The 18,415-nt window shown below is 46.6% G+C and overlaps 2 protein-coding genes across 4 annotated transcripts in view; one reads left to right on the top strand and one right to left on the bottom strand.

Moving 5' to 3' along the window:
- PSMC3 (proteasome 26S subunit, ATPase 3) overlaps nt 1–10,149 on the top strand; it is a 24,732-nt gene extending 14,583 nt beyond the window's left edge. For 2 of the 3 annotated variants that reach the window (XM_074997257.1, XM_074997259.1), the window contains 3 exons: nt 53–198; nt 391–472; nt 630–872. In XM_074997257.1, the coding sequence (XP_074853358.1) occupies nt 53–198; nt 391–472; nt 630–740 (339 nt within the window). In that variant the 3' untranslated portion in view covers nt 741–872. Of the gene's footprint in view, nt 1–52; nt 199–390; nt 473–629; nt 873–4,090 lie in introns of those variants that run through there. The other variant, XM_074997258.1, reaches the window with a different exon arrangement.
- LOC142014554 (transmembrane protein 178B-like) lies at nt 689–18,161 on the bottom strand. Its single transcript, XM_074997260.1, has 4 exons — nt 17,768–18,161; nt 6,930–7,043; nt 4,154–4,291; nt 689–2,899 (listed from the first exon to the last, which is right to left on the bottom strand). Exons 1-4 carry the CDS (start codon nt 18,159–18,161, stop codon nt 2,655–2,657), a joined length of 891 nt encoding a protein of 296 aa, XP_074853361.1. The 3' UTR covers nt 689–2,654.
- Between the last annotated feature and the right edge of the window lie 254 nt (nt 18,162–18,415).

The following is an 18,415-nucleotide window of genomic DNA, read 5'->3' on the forward strand; positions in this document are numbered from 1 at the left end:
AAGAGTGTCTGCTTTCCAGGAGCCTCAGGATGATGATCTTGCTCTTCTGTAGGTGATTGCTGCAACCAACCGCGTGGATATCTTGGACCCTGCTCTGCTCCGCTCTGGACGCCTAGACCGCAAGATTGAGTTCCCAATGCCCAATGAGGAGGCCCGAGCTAGGATTATGCAGATCCATTCACGCAAGATGAATGTCAGGTATGAAAGAGAAGCCCAGCCCCTTGCGGGAGGATGGGGCATTATGGAAAGAATCTCAAACTGTTTTCTCCTTAAGGTCTTCCTTCTGCCTCTGTCTCCCTGTAGAACTTGATGGTGGGTGTTCTATGAACACTCCACACCTTACTTTTCAATGGAATTGTGGGGTTTTATTTGGTTGGTTGTTTGTTTCAGCCCTGATGTGAATTATGAAGAGCTAGCTCGCTGCACAGATGACTTCAATGGAGCACAGTGCAAGGCTGTGTGTGTGGAAGCAGTGAGTATCAGTTAACGGCCTGTTTACTGCTCCCTCAGACTGCTACAGTAGATGCTGAGAAGGCAGAAAGAGGCAGGCTTGGGCTGGGATGAAATATGACAGGTGGATCTGGTTCCTGGCCAACACACTCTTAACTATTCTTTCTTATTTGGGGTAGGGGATGATCGCACTTCGACGTGGAGCCACGGAGCTCACCCATGAGGACTACATGGAAGGAATCCTGGAAGTTCAGGCCAAGAAAAAAGCCAATCTGCAATACTATGCCTAAATACTGTGGCCTTGGCAGAATTGGAAAGGTTAGAATTTAAGAGGACTGGACCAAACGGTCATATTGTGCGTGTGTTGGAAAAAAAAAATTAAAATTTTTGTCTCCCTTAAAAAAAACCCTTGCTTCAGTAATGCTCTACGGAAAATAATTCATTCCTCCCATGAATGTGAAGTGGTCTTGAAGTCTGTCTTGGGCTGGGACAGGCTTCAATCCTATGTTGAGAGTAACTGCTTTTATTTTAGAGCTACTCGCTGTGGAGTAGGAGTGACAGGCAATCATATTTTCTGGGAAATAAATGTACTTTAAATCAACCCTTGGGCTGAAGGTAAAAGGGAAGCGAGGTCCTCTCAGCACATCAACAGTTCTTTCACTTCGCAAGCAAACAGCTAAGAGGAGCCCATCTAGTAGTTCTGGTGACTTTAGTTAGGGGCATGTATGTGTTCCATACCTCTGCCTCTCCTTTGTAAATGTTTTTGCCTCCTTGCTCCCAATTCCACACAGAATTCTTCCCTGTTGTACCCCTCTCTCCACCTGTTAATGTAGGGCTGTGGTGTGCAGGTAGAGTTAGTAGTTACTCTGTGGAAAGAACTAGCCAATAAATTAAAGTTTTTCAGTACTTTAATGCCAGTTGAGAATCACAACCTGCATTTAAAAATGACACTTTATAAATACACTGACTTTAGCACTGTTTCTTGCATGCCATTCAGGTGTGTTAGAGAAACACTGTAAACATCCCTCTTAGTGCCTGTGCACTTTTTTGTGTGAGGGGTGGTGGATGGGGACAGGAGGTATGTATGAAAGGAAACTGTACCTGGCAGTAGCATAGCTCATGTTCCTGAGTTAGCCCTAGTGCAGATGTGGGTTACCAGGGGCTCATGAGCCATTCTTTCCCAAAAAAGGTTCTCTGCTGGTTACAACACATGGCCACTGAGACTGTGGTCTTGAGATTAAAGGTGCACAGGTGCTATAGCCCCCACTCCAGATGGGCAACTGGGGCCAAAGCTGGGCTATTACCCTTTGCAGGGACAGTGTAGGAAATGAGCATAAGCCAAGTTTCTGGGGAAAATTGTTATAAATCCTCTGGGCTTACAGCAACAAGCTGCTGTGATTGCTCCATCTTCATGGTGTTAACACATTTTCCTCAAACTCAACAGTAAAAGCTAACTCCTTTACATGGAGAGCTCTTTCCTTGCAAGGAGTCATCACATGTCTAAGATAGGCTGAGTCCTTGTGTTCGACTAGCAGCTGAAACTCTTTGTTCTATCACAGCACTAAACCTCTGTCCCCTTGCAGAACAGTTTCATAGTGAGTGAATGTTGCTTGTAACTGGGATCATGTGCATTAGCTTGTTGTTGCTGCCTCCTCAAAGTGATGGAATTGGGCTACATGAAGGGTCTGAGATGGTGCGCTCACTTTGGAGCAAGCCTCACTTTTTGAAGCAGAAAAGTCAATACTGAGGATGAACAAATTGCTCTTTGCCCTAACCCCTGTCTAGATCCCCACAGTATTTTTGAAATGGAGGGCTGAGCCAAAGTGTCAGCCAAACCATGTGGCTATATGTTTATAATGGACTAGAGTCCACCACTACTGGATCAGAACAAAGGAGTTGTAGTTAGTGTTTCAGATAATCCCTTGCATATAAAAGTTGAACTCCCTCTTAATGAGCAAAAGTCACTACACAGTCAAACCCTGGCTGCTTGTAGAGTCTACATCCACAACACATTGTGTGGCAGGAGACTCACAGGGTGGTACTTGCCACAGGACTAGGGCAAACACCTTCAGCAACCCTAGTTTGTTCCACAGGTATAGCACCACCCTCAGTGACTGGGCAGAAATGCCCTCCCACAATACTGTTAACCCACAGCTTTACCTAGGCTGTATTTGCTGGAGTCTCTTCTGCTGCACCCTTTGAAGTCACACAGCTCCATTTTCCTGTCTGGGTTTCTGTACAGCAGTACGAGAGGCATTGAGCGAAGGGGCCAGTGTGCAGAGGAATCCCGCCAGAAGAGTAAGTCCCAGGCCTCCCCAGGCACAGAACATGGACCAGCCATAGCCATGGCTGATATCTTCAGGGAGCCCGTAGACAGAGCGAGGATAGCGAGACAACTCAAAATTAATCCCAGCCACACAGGTACAAAGGGAGATGATACAGCATGTACCTGCAGGAGAAAGGCAAAAAGAATGGGAGGTCTGCAAAGCTGGGCAGGTACACTCACAGGTTTGTCATCCCTCCCCAGGCAGGGACAGGCCTCAGTGTCCAGGATGCGCTTTTATTCTTTATACTACAATCATACAGAAAAGTGGGGGTCGGGGGAACACCACAGAATGCAGCCCACTGCATTTCATTTTCCAGCTGCTCAGGTGGGCTTCTTTCCCCCCACCCTTACACACACCTGTCTACCTTAGGCTTTGTCCTACATGACTGAGGTAAGTAAATGTGAGGGCACAAGAACAAGGTCACAAGTGGATATACTACAGTTTTCATACTATGCTGTAGCCAGGAGATGCTCTCCTGTCAATTTACCTTACTCTTCTCAGGGAGCGGGCAGAGTCTGTGGGTTCTCTTGCTCTGCCACCAACATAGCAGGTCTTCACCAGACCTGCTAAATTGACACTACTTCTGATCAATCACAGTGGCAGTAAACAGTCATTTCCTTAGTGGTCCCTCCTACTCTGGTCTCACCAGTTCTTGGCCCACACCACTGAAGTCTACTCTAATAGACCTCAACTACCAATTTTCACATTTGTTGTTTTTAGAGCAGGTGAAATAATAGTTCAGTGATTGACTCCCATAATGCTTCATCACTGAGTTTTAAAGTAAAACTTAATGTTTTAATAAAGCTAGACTTTAGGAATCATTTTGGGGGAGGTGGTCAGACCACATGACCACAGCTCTTGGAGTCTATGAAACAGCCACTCAGCTGATTATCAGTTCTTTGACTAGGCAACCACCTTGAGTGTCACCAGCAGCCTAGTGGAAGAGCCATTAGGGTTATCCGTCTTACTGGCACCAGGGCTGGAGCCTGATGCTTTTGAGTTAGTGAGGAGCCCAGCAGATGCCTCCTAAACTGTTTCCATAATGCATCACAAGGTGTTGCCTTGCAGAATCTGCACTGTGGATTTTTTTTGAACAGGAAGAAAAGCCACATGGGCTAGCCTGAAAAGGAGCTCCAGCATATAGCTGTTGAGCCTGATGTTCTCTAGGAACTGAGTGCCTGGCATTTGTAGATGATCCAGCAGGCTTCTCAATCTGTATCTGATGTTTTGTGATTACAGTGAGCGGGGAGAGGGTTACATAACTCTCACATTAATAAGTGGCTTTTTGCTGATGAGGTGGATTTTACTTCTAGGTGCTTGAGATACAGCTCTAATGCTTTCTATCAAAAGTCTGTTAAATGAAGAGAAACTCTCACCTCCCATGAGGAAAAGCAGCCCTGCTACATACTGCATGAGCTCATGCTGTTTGCAGCAGCCCAGCATACCGATGATCCAGCCAAACAAGATGATGGAGACTGCCATGCCAATGAAGCCAGCTGTCATCCTCCGCAGATCTGAGGAGAGAGGGAGCAAAAGGGAAGACGGACATCATGACAGGATATTGGGGAGGAGAGTGAACACAGACATATCCATGGAGATTCTAAAGTTTGCTGCCCCTTAATATCACTGCTGGGCTTCCCCCTGCATCCTCTTAGAAGTTATTTGCATTACAGTAGTGGTTACTGTCTAGGGACTGTTAAGGGGACTATACAAACTGTCCTGATGAATCAAACAAGTTGGACAGAGGCAGATGGATGAAAGGGATATAATGTACCAGCAGAGCAAACATCTGACCGTGTGCAAACATGTTAAAACCAGAACCTCTGTTGCTTTCTTAGAGGTTTTTTTTGTTTGGGGTCTTTGGAGGTGATAATTAGAGACAAGGCCTGGGAAAGACACTGAAAGGAGAAAGATGGGGGGAAAAGTATGAGGATAGGTGTAGTAAGGCTGAAGTGAAGAGACCGCAAATGGGAGGAAGAGGGGAGATAAAGTCAATATTAAAAGCTGTCAGGTACTGAAGTCTTCAGCATCTGGAGGTCCCTGCTTCCTTCTGCTGCTGCCAATTCAGTTTCTGGTTGGCTTCTCCCAGCTGTTTGTTTTCTGTGAGCTCAAATTGGGGAGGGAAAATAGATGCAGAAATACAAAGGGTGTGCCCCATCAATGGGGTTTGGGTCCACGGGATAGTGTTAGCTGAGTCTCAGCTCCTCTCCCCATCACAGTGGTACATCTGCTTGTCTCTGATCTTGCATGCATGACTTGTATCACTTTAAAAGGGTTTTATTTTCAAGCAAATAATGCTCATTTTGCTGAAAATGAGGCCACAAAAGTCACAAGTCACTTTGAAAGTTTAGACCAAAATACAGGAAGCCAGTGCTCTGACCCTGCACCAACAGGCTGGTTATGCCCTGTGGGATATTTTTGGCTCTTTCTCTAAGCTTAGCTCTTTGTAGCAGCACAGATGCGTAGCACCTCTGTGAACATGCAAATATGCAAGGCTACTGCTGTGGTCTCAATCACGTTGCATTAAATTGCTCATGCAGTCATCAAAACTGTTGAGGGGAGGGACAGCTCAGTGGTTTGAGCATTGGCCTGCTAAACCCAGGATTGTGAGCTCAATCCTTAAGGCAGTTATTTAAGGATCTGGGACAAATAGATTTAAAAAAAAAAAAAAACAGGATGGTGCTTGGTCCTGCCAGGAGAGCAGGGGGCTGAGACTCAACCTCCCAAGGTCCCTTTGCAGTTGTCCAAGTGTGTAGCTCCATTTTTCATTTTTTTAAAAACTTGTGCTGATAAGTTACATAGGGTAGACACCATCAGGGGAAGCCAAGTTGTCTAGTATCTCATATCTTCAGGAGTCTAGAAAGGGAACCCCAGGAGCCAATGGGAGCATGGATACAACAAACATGTGAGGAAGGAGATAGGGTGGAGCACTTTCAGGTAGGCTGCAGGTGACCAGGCCATGGGAGGGGTCTGGATAGGCAGAAGGGCTTGTGGAAAACTCACAATTAAGCTGTGTCTACATGTGCACGCTACTTCGAAGTAGTGGCACTAACTTCGAAATAGCACCCGTCGCGGCTACACGCGTCGGGCGCTATTTCGAAGTTAACTTCGACGTTAGGCGGCGAGACGTCGAAGTCGCTAACCTCATGAGGGGATCGGAATAGCGCCCTACTTCGACGTTCAACGTCGAAGTAGGGACTGTGTAGACGATCCGCATCCCGCAACGTCGAAATTGTGGGGTCCTCCATGGCAGCCATCAGCTGGGGGGTTGAGAGACGCTGTCTCTCCAGCCCGTGCGGGGCTCTATGGTCACCATGTGCAGCAGCCCTTAGCCCAGGGCTTCTGGCTGCTGCTGCAGCGGGGGATTCATGCTGCATGCACAGGGTCTGCAACTCGTCGGCTCTGTGTATCTTGTGCTGTTTAGTGCAAGTGTGTCTGGGAGGGGCCCTTTAAGGGAGCGGCTGGCTGTTGAGTCAGCCCTGTGACCCTGTCTGCAGCTGTGCCTGGCACCCTTATTTCGATGTGTGCTAGTGTGGCGTGTAGACGTTCCCTCGCTGCGCCTATTTCGATGTGGTGCTGCGCAACGTCGATGTTGAACATCGACGTTGCCAGCCCTGGAGGACGTGTAGACGTTATTCATCGAAATGGCCTATTTCGATGTCGCCACATCGAAATAGGCTACTTCGATGTAGGCTTCACGTGTAGACGTAGCCTTAATGTGCATTCAGAGATTTAGGGAGCTGGAAAGAAGTCACACGCCATTTGGGATAGAGAGAGAAAGCATGTTAGGCACAGTACAAATCAAATAGAGGTACAGCCTTGATCTAAGAGGACTAATGTGTGCTTCAACACTGAGTCTGACCACTGCCTAGCAGCTCAGAGTGCATCCAGTAATCTGCAGTGACACTTTCATCACAGCTTAGCAGATCTAGAACATTATTACCAATTCATACGGCCCCTCCACAAGCCACTTAGTCATTTTCTACTAACAATTTGGTAATTAGGCTCTAGATATGGCTCAGCAGTAATCTCTGAATCAGTGCCCCATTTGTACTGAAGTCAGGGCAGTGACCAAGATCTGAAAGCTTCCAAGTGTGCTTGCACCCTGCTCACTAAGGGTTCATAGCATTTGTAAGAGTCTGGATTACTTACGGAGTGCATGCCACTCGTCCTGCCGGATGATGGTGGTAATATTAATAGGTAAATTGCGTGGCAGAGAGGATGAGGTGTAATGGTACTTCACAGCAGTGCAGCGCTGAATAATTCCTGAAAGATAGGAAAATCAGTGTCCAAATAAACTTCCTGGATTGAGCCTGAGATTAGGAAGCCCCCTCCTTCCCTTTGTTGTCCTACAAAGCAGCATTTGCCAGGTCAGCATGACAGGTGATGGTCTAAGTTCAGAGTTAACCCACTAGCTCAAGCTAGTGATTGAATAGGACAGCAACACAGCATTAGAAAAACACACAAAAAGGAAGTGTGACTGTGACTAAGTTTTGGGTCAAGTGCAAAAAGTGTGACCTGGAGATAAGAGGGTGGGTGACAACAGAACAGTCACTGAGGGAGAAAACAAAACATTAGTAAAAGCATACTGGGGAACAGTCCTGCTCAGCTCCTTGTGACAGTGGTGGTTGAAATGCTCGGGGGGGAGCTGAGAGAAGCTACAAAGGCAGGAAATTTAGTAATGGGAGATTTCAGCGAGCCTCATATTAATTGAGTGTATGTCACCCCTATAAGGGATATAGAAGTACAATTTCTAGACATCTTTAATACCTCCCTCTTGGAGCAGCTTGTCCTGCATTGTATAAGGGGAGAGTAAACTCTTGCTTTAGTCTTATGTGGAGCCCAGTATCTGGTCTAGGAGGTGAATAGCTGAATCATTCAGTAATAGTAACCACAAGGTAATTAAAATCTAACATCCTTGGAGAAGGAAGAATAACAAAGAAGCCCACCATGACAGCTGAACAGAAAGATAAAGGGTTGTTCAAGGGTGCCTTTAAGTTTCTAACCATTGCGAGTCAAAGTCTAGTAAGGAAAATTAAAAAAGAGCATAAACTCTGGAAAGACAATTGTGAAAATACAATAAGGCAAGCCAAGTAAGAATTTGAAGAGCAACTAACCAAGGACGCAGAAACTAACCTCTTTTTAAAATTAAACCAAAATCAGGAAGTTTGCCAGTCAGTTGGGCCAGTGGATAACAGAGGTACTACAGGAGCACGCAAAGAAAAGGTCATTGTGACAAAACTAAATGTTTTTGCATCACACTGCACTGCAGAGGAATGGGGCAGATCCCCACAGATGGGCTATGTCTACACTAGCCCCAAACTTTGAAATGGCCATGTAAATGGCCATTTCGAAGTATACTAATGAAGCGCTGAAATACATATTCAGCGCCTCATTAGCATGCGGGCGGCCATGGCACTTCGAAATTGATGCGGCTCACCGCTGCGCGGCTCGTCCCGACAGGCCTCCTTTTCAAAAGGACCCCACCATCCCTGTGACCAGATAGGAATAAGGGGACTTCGAAGTAGGTGGGGGTCCTTTTGAAAAGGAGCCCCAGTGGGACGAGCCGTGTCAATTTCGAAGTGCTGCTAATGAGGTGCTGAATATGCATTTCAGCCCTTCATTAGTAAACTTCGAAATGGCCATTTACATGGCCATTTCGAAGTTTGGGGCTAGTGTAGACACAGCCATGAGGTGACAAATCAGGAGAACTCCGCCAGATTGAGGCATCAATAGAGAGGAGACATTGGAAGGTATCAATAAATAAGTCATCCAATCAGATGCTCTTCATCAAAGAGTTCTGAAGGAGCTCAAATATGAAATTGTAGAACTACTAATTGTGGTATGTAATCTATGGCTTAAATCAACTTCTGTACCAGACGACTGGAGGACAGCTAATGTAACACCTTTTGGAAAAAAAAAAAAAAAAGGCTCCAGGTGCAGTAAACAAGATCGCACGCCTAATTCAGTACGAGGCAAATTGACTGGCATAAAGAATAGAGATATCAGACAATTAGACAAACACAGTAAGTTGGGGAAAGGGTCAATATGACTTTTATAAATGGAAATCATGCTTCAGTCTGTTAGAGGCTCCAGGCTATATCATGTATTTGGACTTTCAGCAGAAAGCCTTTGACAAGTTCCCTCAAAGGCTCCTAAGCAAACGAAGCTGTCAGGGATAACCGTGAAACTCTGCTCGTAGATCAGTAACTAGTTGAAAGACAGGGAAAAAGGGGCCACGAATAAATGGGAAGTTTTCAGAAAGGAGAGAGGTAAATAGTGGGGTCCCCAAGAATTTCTAATGGACTATGCAACATATTCATAAATGGGCTTGAAAAGGAGGTGAATAGCGAGGTAGAAAAATTCACAGACAATACAAAAATTGCTCAAGATTGGTAAATCCTAAACTGAGTGCCAAGCATTGCAAAGGGATCTTATTAAACTGAATGACAAAGGGTAAATGAACTTCAGTGCTGGCAAGTGCAGTGATGCAAATTGGAAAACATGTTCCCATTTGTACAGACAAAATTATGTTATCTAAATTAGCTATTATTCCCATGAAAGAGCTTGGAATCATTGGGGCTAGTTCGCTAAACATTCACTCAGTGTGTAGCAGCAGTCAAAAAACCACCCCTAACAAAATGTTAAAAACCATTAGGAAAGAGTTGTATAATAAGATAAAAATATCATAAAGCTGCTACAGAAATCCATGCTACACATATACCCTGAATACTATGTGCAGTTCTGGCCACCTCATCTCAAAAAAGGCATATTACAGTGATTCTCAAACTTTTTGACCCGCAGTCTACCCTGCTCTACACATTTTTCAACAGACCATCAGCAAACCACCCATCATGACAAAATGCATTCACTTATCTCTAAATACCTTAAACACTAATTTATTCGTACTGGGGCATAAAAAACTTAGTTAGGCAGCTATAACATAAGGGGGGGGGTATATTTAGATCTTTTTGCCAAACTTTGTTTTGCATAAAAAAAAATAAATTTATGTCCAAACCAAAAAGTTTCAACATTGTCTTTATTTATGGCAGTGGCAGGGAGCCTTCAACATTGTCTTTATTTATGGCAGTGTCACGAGCGTTTTTTGGGTCAGGGGGCCATTTACCTACAAGAAGAATCAGTAGCAGGAGGGGGGGTTTATACAAAAGTGAGAAGCAAAAACCCCAACCCTGACTGATGAGGAGACTCCCCTCACACTACAGTTCCACAGTGGAGGAGAGATGAGAGGAGAGGTTCAGGGCTCCCCACAGGCCAAATTAACTCTTCTAGAACCCCAAGGAGACTAGTAGATTTTGTGGGGCCCCCCCTGCTCTGGGGTAGGACCAAAAATGAATGTTTCAGTGCGTGTCAGGGAACTGCTGGGGAGCGGGATGGGGGCACAGGATCTGGGCAGGAGGTGGGGGTGTGGAGCCTGGGAGGGTACAGGGTTGGGATGTGGATGCAAGGTCTGGGGGGGGAGGCAGGGTGCAAAAGCAGGTTGGGGATCAGGCTGGGAAGAGGGCTGCAAAAGTGGGCTGGAGTTATGGGGGATCTAGGCAGGAGTACTTACCTAGCTGTGAGCACCGCCATGCTCTGCTCCCTTTGGTTCCAATGCTGACCAATGGGAGCAGTGGGGAAAAAGCCTCCTGCAAGCAGTTTCCTGTGCTACCAGTCCCACAGCCAGGGTAGGTGGGATGGGGGAGGCAGTGTGCACCTTTCCCTGTGAGCTGGATCTGCAAGGCTCGTGGTTCCCACCATTCCACAGCAGGAAGATGGTGCTCCAACCTCGAGAGAGGGAGGGCAGAGCTGGAGGGGCAGTGTAGGCCTTCCACTGCTGTGGGGAGAGGCAAACCCGAGCCCATAGCCCACCTGCAAGAAGGTCGCAGACCACACTTTGAGAACCACTGATGCATTAGAGTTGGAATAGGTGCATCAAAAGGCACAAAATTTGTAGGGATATGAAAGTTTCCGGATGAGAGATTAAAAAGATGACTAAACCAGGATATGATAGAAACCTATAAAATCATGAATACTATGAAGAAAGTGAATAAGGAAGTCTTCTATATACCCATTCCTAGAACACAAGAATCAGGGCTAACCCAATGAAGCTACTAGGCAACAAGTTTAAAAACACACAAAAGAAAGTACTTTATACTACAGACAACCTGGGGAGCTTGTTTGCCACGGTGTATTGTGAAGGCCAAAAATATAACTACAGTCAAAAAAGAAGCTAATGAAACATAGAGCTATGTAGCCTTTGCTAGTTTAATTGTAGATTAAATTGTAGTTTGAATAAGGATTTGTGTTACCTTAGCCATATACCAAGAAGCCAATGTAGTACAGCTAACTTAGGCCCAAAGAGGCCTACTTCTTCTCATCTTTCCCATCAGCAGTAACACAAGCAACCTGCCAGTGAAATATGGCATGAAGCACTTTTTGCAAAGTGTTTTTCTTCTACTCTATTTAGAAGAAAAGTTACAGTCAGACAGGTCATGTTAGTAATGTTAAGACATACATAAATCTTTGCTGTCTGTGACACTTTTCCGATGCCAACTGGTGTTCTCGCTTTCCCCCACCCATCCTGGCAAGGAAAGCACGATGTTACCAATCGAATTTGAACAACGGTCACCTAATAGTGTTTTTCCCTTGACCTTTTGTCAGAAATTGGTCTTGAGAAACATACATATTGAGGTCAGCGTGAAACTTGGGGTACTCAAAAATTTTATGAGATCAGACCTTAATTTAGCATCAGTATTTAAGTACTACAAGGTAAAATAGTATAAGAACTCCTCGCTCCATGGGGAAGGTGTGCTAGATGGAATCTGCACGAAGAGGTGTATCTTCCACCTGCTCCGGCTCTCTCTCTCTACTATATCTATTATCTTTGCTACCACTAAGAACAGCCTTTTGCTTTTCCTCTTTAAATTGAATTCTACCCACTGCAATAACACCTTCCTCACTGATCAAAGCGAGCTGGCCTCAGCTTCTACAGGGTTTGGAAGAATGAGTGCTTGCATAAGTTTAAACCATAAATGCAGTTAGTTAAGTAACTTATATTACTGTTATAACATTGTTAAGTAGAATTTCTGTTTGTAACCAGATTTTGACTGTGTTAAACATCTTCAGTTTGTATCTGTTAAGTGCTGCTTTAATACCATTGTGCTGCTAAAATAAACCCTAACTGCAGCTAAAAGTACTGTCTGTGTAATCACTGGAAATCCTGAAAACTTACCTCTCACTTGAGACACACTGTCTCAGCCTCTTTATGGTAACTCAGGAGAGGTGCAAACCTTAATCTTTAAACTTTAGGTCAGATTGGCGAGCCTTCCCAAATCCATCGATCATACTATATTTCCCCCCGAGCCAACAGCTATCCATGGCTATAAGCCAAGGTGGTCAGGAACAAAGCCCTGTGCTATGGGTATCCTGAAAGCTCCCAACACTGGGACAAAGTGTCAGGGGATGCATCACTCTGAAACACCCACTTCTGTTCATTGCTTCTGAAGCACAAGCTTCTTACAACCACTGTCAGAGACAGGATACTGAACCAGAGGGACCACATCTGGCCATTCCTATTACTTCCTTTTCTAGTGAGATTCATCGGGACAGACAGCTCCACTAGGGATTAGAGAAAAGGGTTGGCTTCTCAAGGAAAAAAGGTAAGTACCCAGGGGCCTTGCTTAAGTCCAAGGATATTTAGAAATTGAGAAGGGGATGGGAGAGAAGAGATCTGAATTTCCCACGTGCTAAAAGATTGTTGATATAAATTTAATTTAGAATTGAATCTTAATGCGTAGATCTGTAAAACCGCACTGAGGGAGATTCCAGTGCGTGCTCCCTCAAGTCCTTCTCCAGCTCCTATCAACAAGGACAGAGGAACAAGACTGTAACACCTCAGTTGTAACATTGTTAGTAAAGACTTAATTCAGAGAGGTAATATGGGGGATTTTGCTGCACGGGTGCCTCTTGACCACTCCCAGAACTCAATTCAACTCTCATCGACTTCAGTGGGATCAGGTGTCATTCACAAAAGATTTGTATAGCTCTGAATTAAGTACTTAAGCCACATCCTCCATATGATGGTATCTAATTAACCAATTCCATCATCAATCATTGATCACATGTCCAATTATTAATATTTACTATACACTTTTGTAGAAAAGATTTGAATCTCTAGAGTATACACCTTATAGATCTGATTTCTTAGTGTGATTTGTTATGGAATCTATCATACAAATATACAATTAAAATTCTATACAAAACTATAACCCAAATTAATCAAATTTTATAAAAATCAGTGTCAAATTAGAAACCAATATTATAATACAGGCCAATAAAACTCTGATTTATCTCTATTCAGTCAGGCAGGGTTTGTCAAAGGCAAAACCTATTTTAGATAACATTCCTTACAGTGATACATCACATATATATGAAAAGCCATTTTAATCTCAGGATATAAATATAAAATTTAAGAATATAACTTGCTCCAGAGCTCACTTACATCCCAAGGGAGCTGAACTAAGGACTCATTGGCTAAAGTTTCATGGATGAAATCTAAAGCAAAGATGCATCGGCTCTTTATTCAAACCTGATGGTTTAATTTTTTTTTTCAGAAAGATGTGCAGTCTAGATTTAAAGATGGGAAGGGTTAGAGAAGGGGTGAGGAACCCTCAGCCGGTGGGCTGAATCCAGACTGCGGCTTGTCTGAATCTGGACGAGGCTCGGAGCTCTCATCCACAGCAGTCGGCCTGTGGCTGGCTGAAGAGTTTGGAGTCCCAAGCCTTGCAGGCCAGAACAGGCAAGCCAAAGCCAGAGCCAGATCCAGACCACTGGCTCTGCTGGGGGCAGGAAGTGGTCCCAGGCACCAGCCAGAGAAAGGGGGAACAGCAGCTGCCTCGGCAGCCTGCCCAGAGGCTTCATTCTGCTGCTCTGATTGGCTGGCATTCCAGCCAATTAAAGTAGCAGAGGGTGTTGCCTGGGAGCAGAGGGAGGGGAAGCATTCAGGAGTATCCAGGTAAGCTATACCCCTGTCACCATGGGTGTCCAGGAGTGAGCAAGTAGGCTGCACCCCTACCACCCAGGCCCTATGCCACACAGCTGCTCCTGCGCCCCCTCCCCATTCAGACACCCTCTCCCACCCTGTCCCCTCCTTCCCACATCCCAAACCTTTCCCATCCCTCCTGTCCATACCCCCACCCTTCTCCAGCACTCCCCTTCTGCCCAGACTCCCCACCCACACCTTGCTCCTGTCCCCTCCCTCCCAGACCACTCATCTCCATCCTGAAGCCTCCTGCACCCTCTCCCACCTAGAACCCTCCTCTTCACCCCCCTCCTGCACTCCACTCTGGCTCAGATCACGAAGTCCATGCCTTCACCCTCCCTGCCACTCAGACCCCATAGCCCTGGCTCCCATACAGTTGGGGACCACATCAGTGAGGGCGTTTAGTTTGCTTCTCACTTGTGTGGTCCCCAACTGATTTATCCACACACCAGGGGTCCCTAACCCAAAAAAGGCTCCCGATAGGGTTGGTTCCCCTTGGTTAAAGAATCCAATCCATCCCTAGGTAAACTATTCCAAAGATTAATTGCTCTCACAGTTGAACATTTGTGCCTTATTTCTAATTCGGTTTTCTAGCTTCAACTTTCAACCACTGTGTAACATTATACCCCTTTGTGCTAAATTAAAGAGCCATCCACCATCAGAAATCTCTTCCCCTGGAAGACAGTTGTAGACTGATTGAGTCACCTCTTAGCCCTGTCACGGATAAATTAAATACATTAAGCTTGCTAAGTCTCTGAATTCAAGTCACGTTCCCAGATACCACATAGTTTTTGTAGCTCTTTGCTGAACCTTTTCTCCTTTTTCAACGCAATTTTTGACAGCAAGTGTTGACATCAGAAGTAGAATACAGTATTCACCATAATACAGAGGAAATACCATGCCTTGCTTGAAATTCCCCTGCTCATACATCCAAAATTTTATATAAGTTTATTTGACAAGATATCTTCCTTACAACCATATTCTGCATTAATCATGTTACCATTTTTAATTCTTTACAAACTGCATCCTCTATCAGTCTTTCAGTCTTGATTGAGCTTTACGTCTAGGTAACTGTCCTATAATTCCTAGATAATCCTGTTTAACCTTTTTAAATATTGGTGCTATGCTGGGTCTTCCAGTCCTGTTTCTCCATTTGTTTTATATTGCTTCTTTCACCTTTCCTTTTAACCAGGATAATTTTATCAAAGAAATTGTCATGATTGAAAAAGTGTGGGTTGGGGAAATTTCATAAAAGCATTTTTAAACGATCCTAACAGTCCCTGTTACATTTAAATATTTACTCATCCAAATTTTGTTTGATTAATTTTCTTATTGTACATTTATGTTTTGAAATTCTCATCTGTAACGGTTGAGATGATTTAAAGCAGGGATGGTCAACCCCAAAGAGTGGGTGTGCTGCATGAATGGCCCTCCCTCACTTCAGTGGGCTGCATGAGCCCACAGCCCACTGGGGAGCCACCTGTGGCCATGCAGGTGGCCAACTACTCCCCTTCCCCATGTATCTCTCATGCACCAGGGCACTTCTTGTATACTCTGGAGGTAGCTGTGGGCATCCCTGTGTCACAGGTGGAACCCCTCTGGGTCACATGTGGCCCATGGGACACAGGTTAGCCACCAGTGCTTTAAAATCTCTATAAAATTGCTTTAACATGTAAATAATGCAAATTACTATATCTGAATTACCAGCCACTATTATCAGTTTTGTGTTGTTGTAACAGAGAAATAATTAGAAAAGCAGGGTGAACTTAGTTATTCAAATATTGAGTTAGTTACAACAATAACTTAGTTATTCAAACATTGAGCCCATAGGGAGTTGAAAGAATGGATTTCACACTTCCTAGTGCTGCTTCCTTCATAAATCATTTACAGAATCTCTATTGAAGTCTTACAAGTTCATTTAGTTTTATGTCACTGGATGTCTCTGAAATATTGTCTATTTCACGAATCCATTAAAATGTCAGATTTAGGCTCATTGTAAAGGAAGAAAAAGAAAGCTTTGTAATCATAAATTGTAGCAAACTGAAGACTATAACAATGGAAGATGTTTGCCTGTATCTGGAGTTCTGCACACATAACATCTCTGACCAAAGGGCAAAATGACTGTCATATCCCTATTGACATGAAGAGGCTGGTTATAAAGAGTAGCCACAGGAAAGATGGACAGAGAGAGGTTATGAGCAGAATAGGAAATGAAAAAGAAACTGTGAAAAGTGCCAGATCCTTTTTAAGTCCTGATCCTGCAATACTTGTGAATGAGCAAAGACGTGGGTGGATAAAGCCCCAGACAGGTTGTGCCAAACAAAACCAGAGCTTTTCTGGTTGACGGGAATGAACTCTTGGCGAAGTTTCAAAAGAGAATACAGTGAGGCAAAGTAACATGAGGGGGCGAAGGGACGTAAGGAAGGAAATCCCAGCAATTTCAGTAGCAAGATGGCTCAATAGGAAGCAGAAACAGAGACAGACTTTTAAATGCCAGAGACAATTAATAAAATCAAACTAATGAACTGCCTTTTAGTGAAATGAAACCAACACAGAAACAGAAAGGAAAATGGATTCGGGTAGATTAAATGGAGAAAGAAGCTAATTTATTTTGTAATGGCGTTTCTAGGAACGAGAGCCACAGCTGTACATTGGAGAGGTTTCAGAGATAAAGCCCAGCTCCAGAGTGAGTCATTCCTCCTTCCGTTGTAGGGACTATGGGGACTTGAACCACAGCTGGAGGACACAAAACTACTCAAACATTTGTTTTGGGGGTATTTGTATATTATTTATTTTCATTTTGTGCCTAAGTCAAGGAGCTTCTCCTCCCATCCCCTACTCAATGTTAAAAATATCTTTTGGGCCAGTAAATCATGCTCTTCAGAATAAAATTGTTGTTGTATCCCTCTTCCTAAACACATGCTATAGACTGTCTACCTGGACTGTAAGGATACTGGGACAAGGGCTTATCTTCATACCCATCTAACTCACACAGCACACTGCTTGCTCTATCAGAACAAAACACAAACATATTTGAACAATTGCACAACTGGGTGTCAACATGCCCAGATGGTTAAAAGCAGAATCTCCTTAACTCAGGAAGCAGGAGCCTGCTGGTGGAGCAAAGTGAAAGCTCTATGCCTACTATGGAGATGGGGGCATAATAGAGAGAGGGTCATACCCTGAAAGAGGGGACATGTGTATGACAATACGTGACAGTTTGACAGAAGATATTAGGAAAAGACAGGTCCTCTGTCCACAGCTCAGGAAAGACCATTTTTCTTAGCCATTGCCAAGATACTGAACCAATGGAGCAAATTCACAGCCTAATGATGGGGGGAAACCCTTGCAGAGGATACACGGAAGGGTTCCCCAGGGCAATGGCACTAACTCCAGTGAGGCAGATGTGAAAGAGAGAGACTGGGGAAAGGCCCTCTTTGGCCAGTCTGGTCTGAAGGAAGCGACCTGCTCAGACACAGGCCTGGCCAGGACAGCAGCACAGCTGGCCCAGCGCTACAAGGGACAGGCATCTGCCAGCCCGGCAATGAAGGGATAAGACCCTTTCAAGCTACCTGGCTGCCAAAAGCCACCGCCACCCGCAGGCTGCCGACCCGCTGGGCTGCGCGCTAGGGCGCTGCCCGCAGGAGATGCCTCACAACTCAGCGACCCCCGCGCGGTATTGCTGCCAGGCCCCGCCCGCAGCCAGGTGGGAGGCCGAGGGGACAGACCCGGCAGAACAACGCGCCGGCCTCGAACCGGCCCAGGAGCAGCCCCGGTGGCCGGGCGGGCGAGGAGACCCGCAGCCGCCAAGGGAGCGAGGCGCGCTCAGCACCGCGGACAGCGCCTGCCGGGGCCTGGGGAGCGGCCGCTCTCGCTAGTCGCGCGGCGCAGGGCGGCCCGGTCCCCTCCCTCCCTCCCTCCCTCCCAGCCGCCCCCCTCCGCCCCGCACCTTTCCGGATCAGCTCCTCGCTCTCCGGCTCGTAGCCCGCGCGGTGGCAGCGCCTCCAGAGCCCGGAGACGGTGGAGTTGAAGCGGCGGCCGCAGTGCGAGTCCAGGGCAGCGGGCGCGGGCGCGGGCGCGGCGGGGGCCGGAGCCGGAGCCGGGGGCCGGCCGGGCAGCAGAGCCCGCGGGGGCCGGGCGCGGAGCGGCAGGTGCGGGCTGGGCGCCGACATGGAGCCGGGCGGGTCGCTGCGCTTGTGGCCGAAGCCCCGGCAGCGCTCGCGGTGCCGCCGCGCGTCCGTCTGGTACCACGAGTCGGTGCCGATGGCCACGGCCAGGAGCGCGAGCGCGGCGGCGGCCAGCAGCAGCCCCGAGCCGCTCAGCGCCTGAGCCGCGGCCGCCATCTTAGCGGCGCCGGGGGGGGAGCGGCGCCTCCAGCACTCGGCCCTGCGGCGGCCCCGCCCAAGCCCGGCGCGTGGGCAGGCCCCGCTGGTTGCCAGGGAGCCGCGTCGCGCCCGCGCGCCGGGCCCAGGCCCGCACAGGCCCTTTTGGCGCGCGCCGCTCCGGCAGGTGAGCGGGGGAGGTGAGCGCTGCGCGCGGCTGCAGCTGGACACGACCCCGGCCTCGGCCTCGGCCTCCGGCCCTGGGAGCGGCGGGC

Source organism: Carettochelys insculpta, chromosome 6, assembly GCF_033958435.1.
Source record: "Carettochelys insculpta isolate YL-2023 chromosome 6, ASM3395843v1, whole genome shotgun sequence".
Taxonomy (NCBI): Eukaryota; Metazoa; Chordata; order Testudines; family Carettochelyidae; genus Carettochelys; species Carettochelys insculpta.

Bases quoted from the DNA above. Each gene is read 5' to 3' on its own strand.
- LOC142014554 (XM_074997260.1), bottom strand. From the start codon at position 18,161: ATGGCGGCCGCGGCTCAGGCGCTGAGCGGCTCGGGGCTGCTGCTGGCC. The intron at 4,292-6,929 runs GTAAGTAATCCA...CTCTCTCCTCAG, and splicing joins GGACGAGTGGCATGCACTCC to ATCTGCGGAGGATGACAGCT. The intron at 2,900-4,153 runs GTGAGAGTTTCT...TTTCTCCTGCAG, and splicing joins GCTGCTTTTCCTCATGGGAG to GTACATGCTGTATCATCTCC.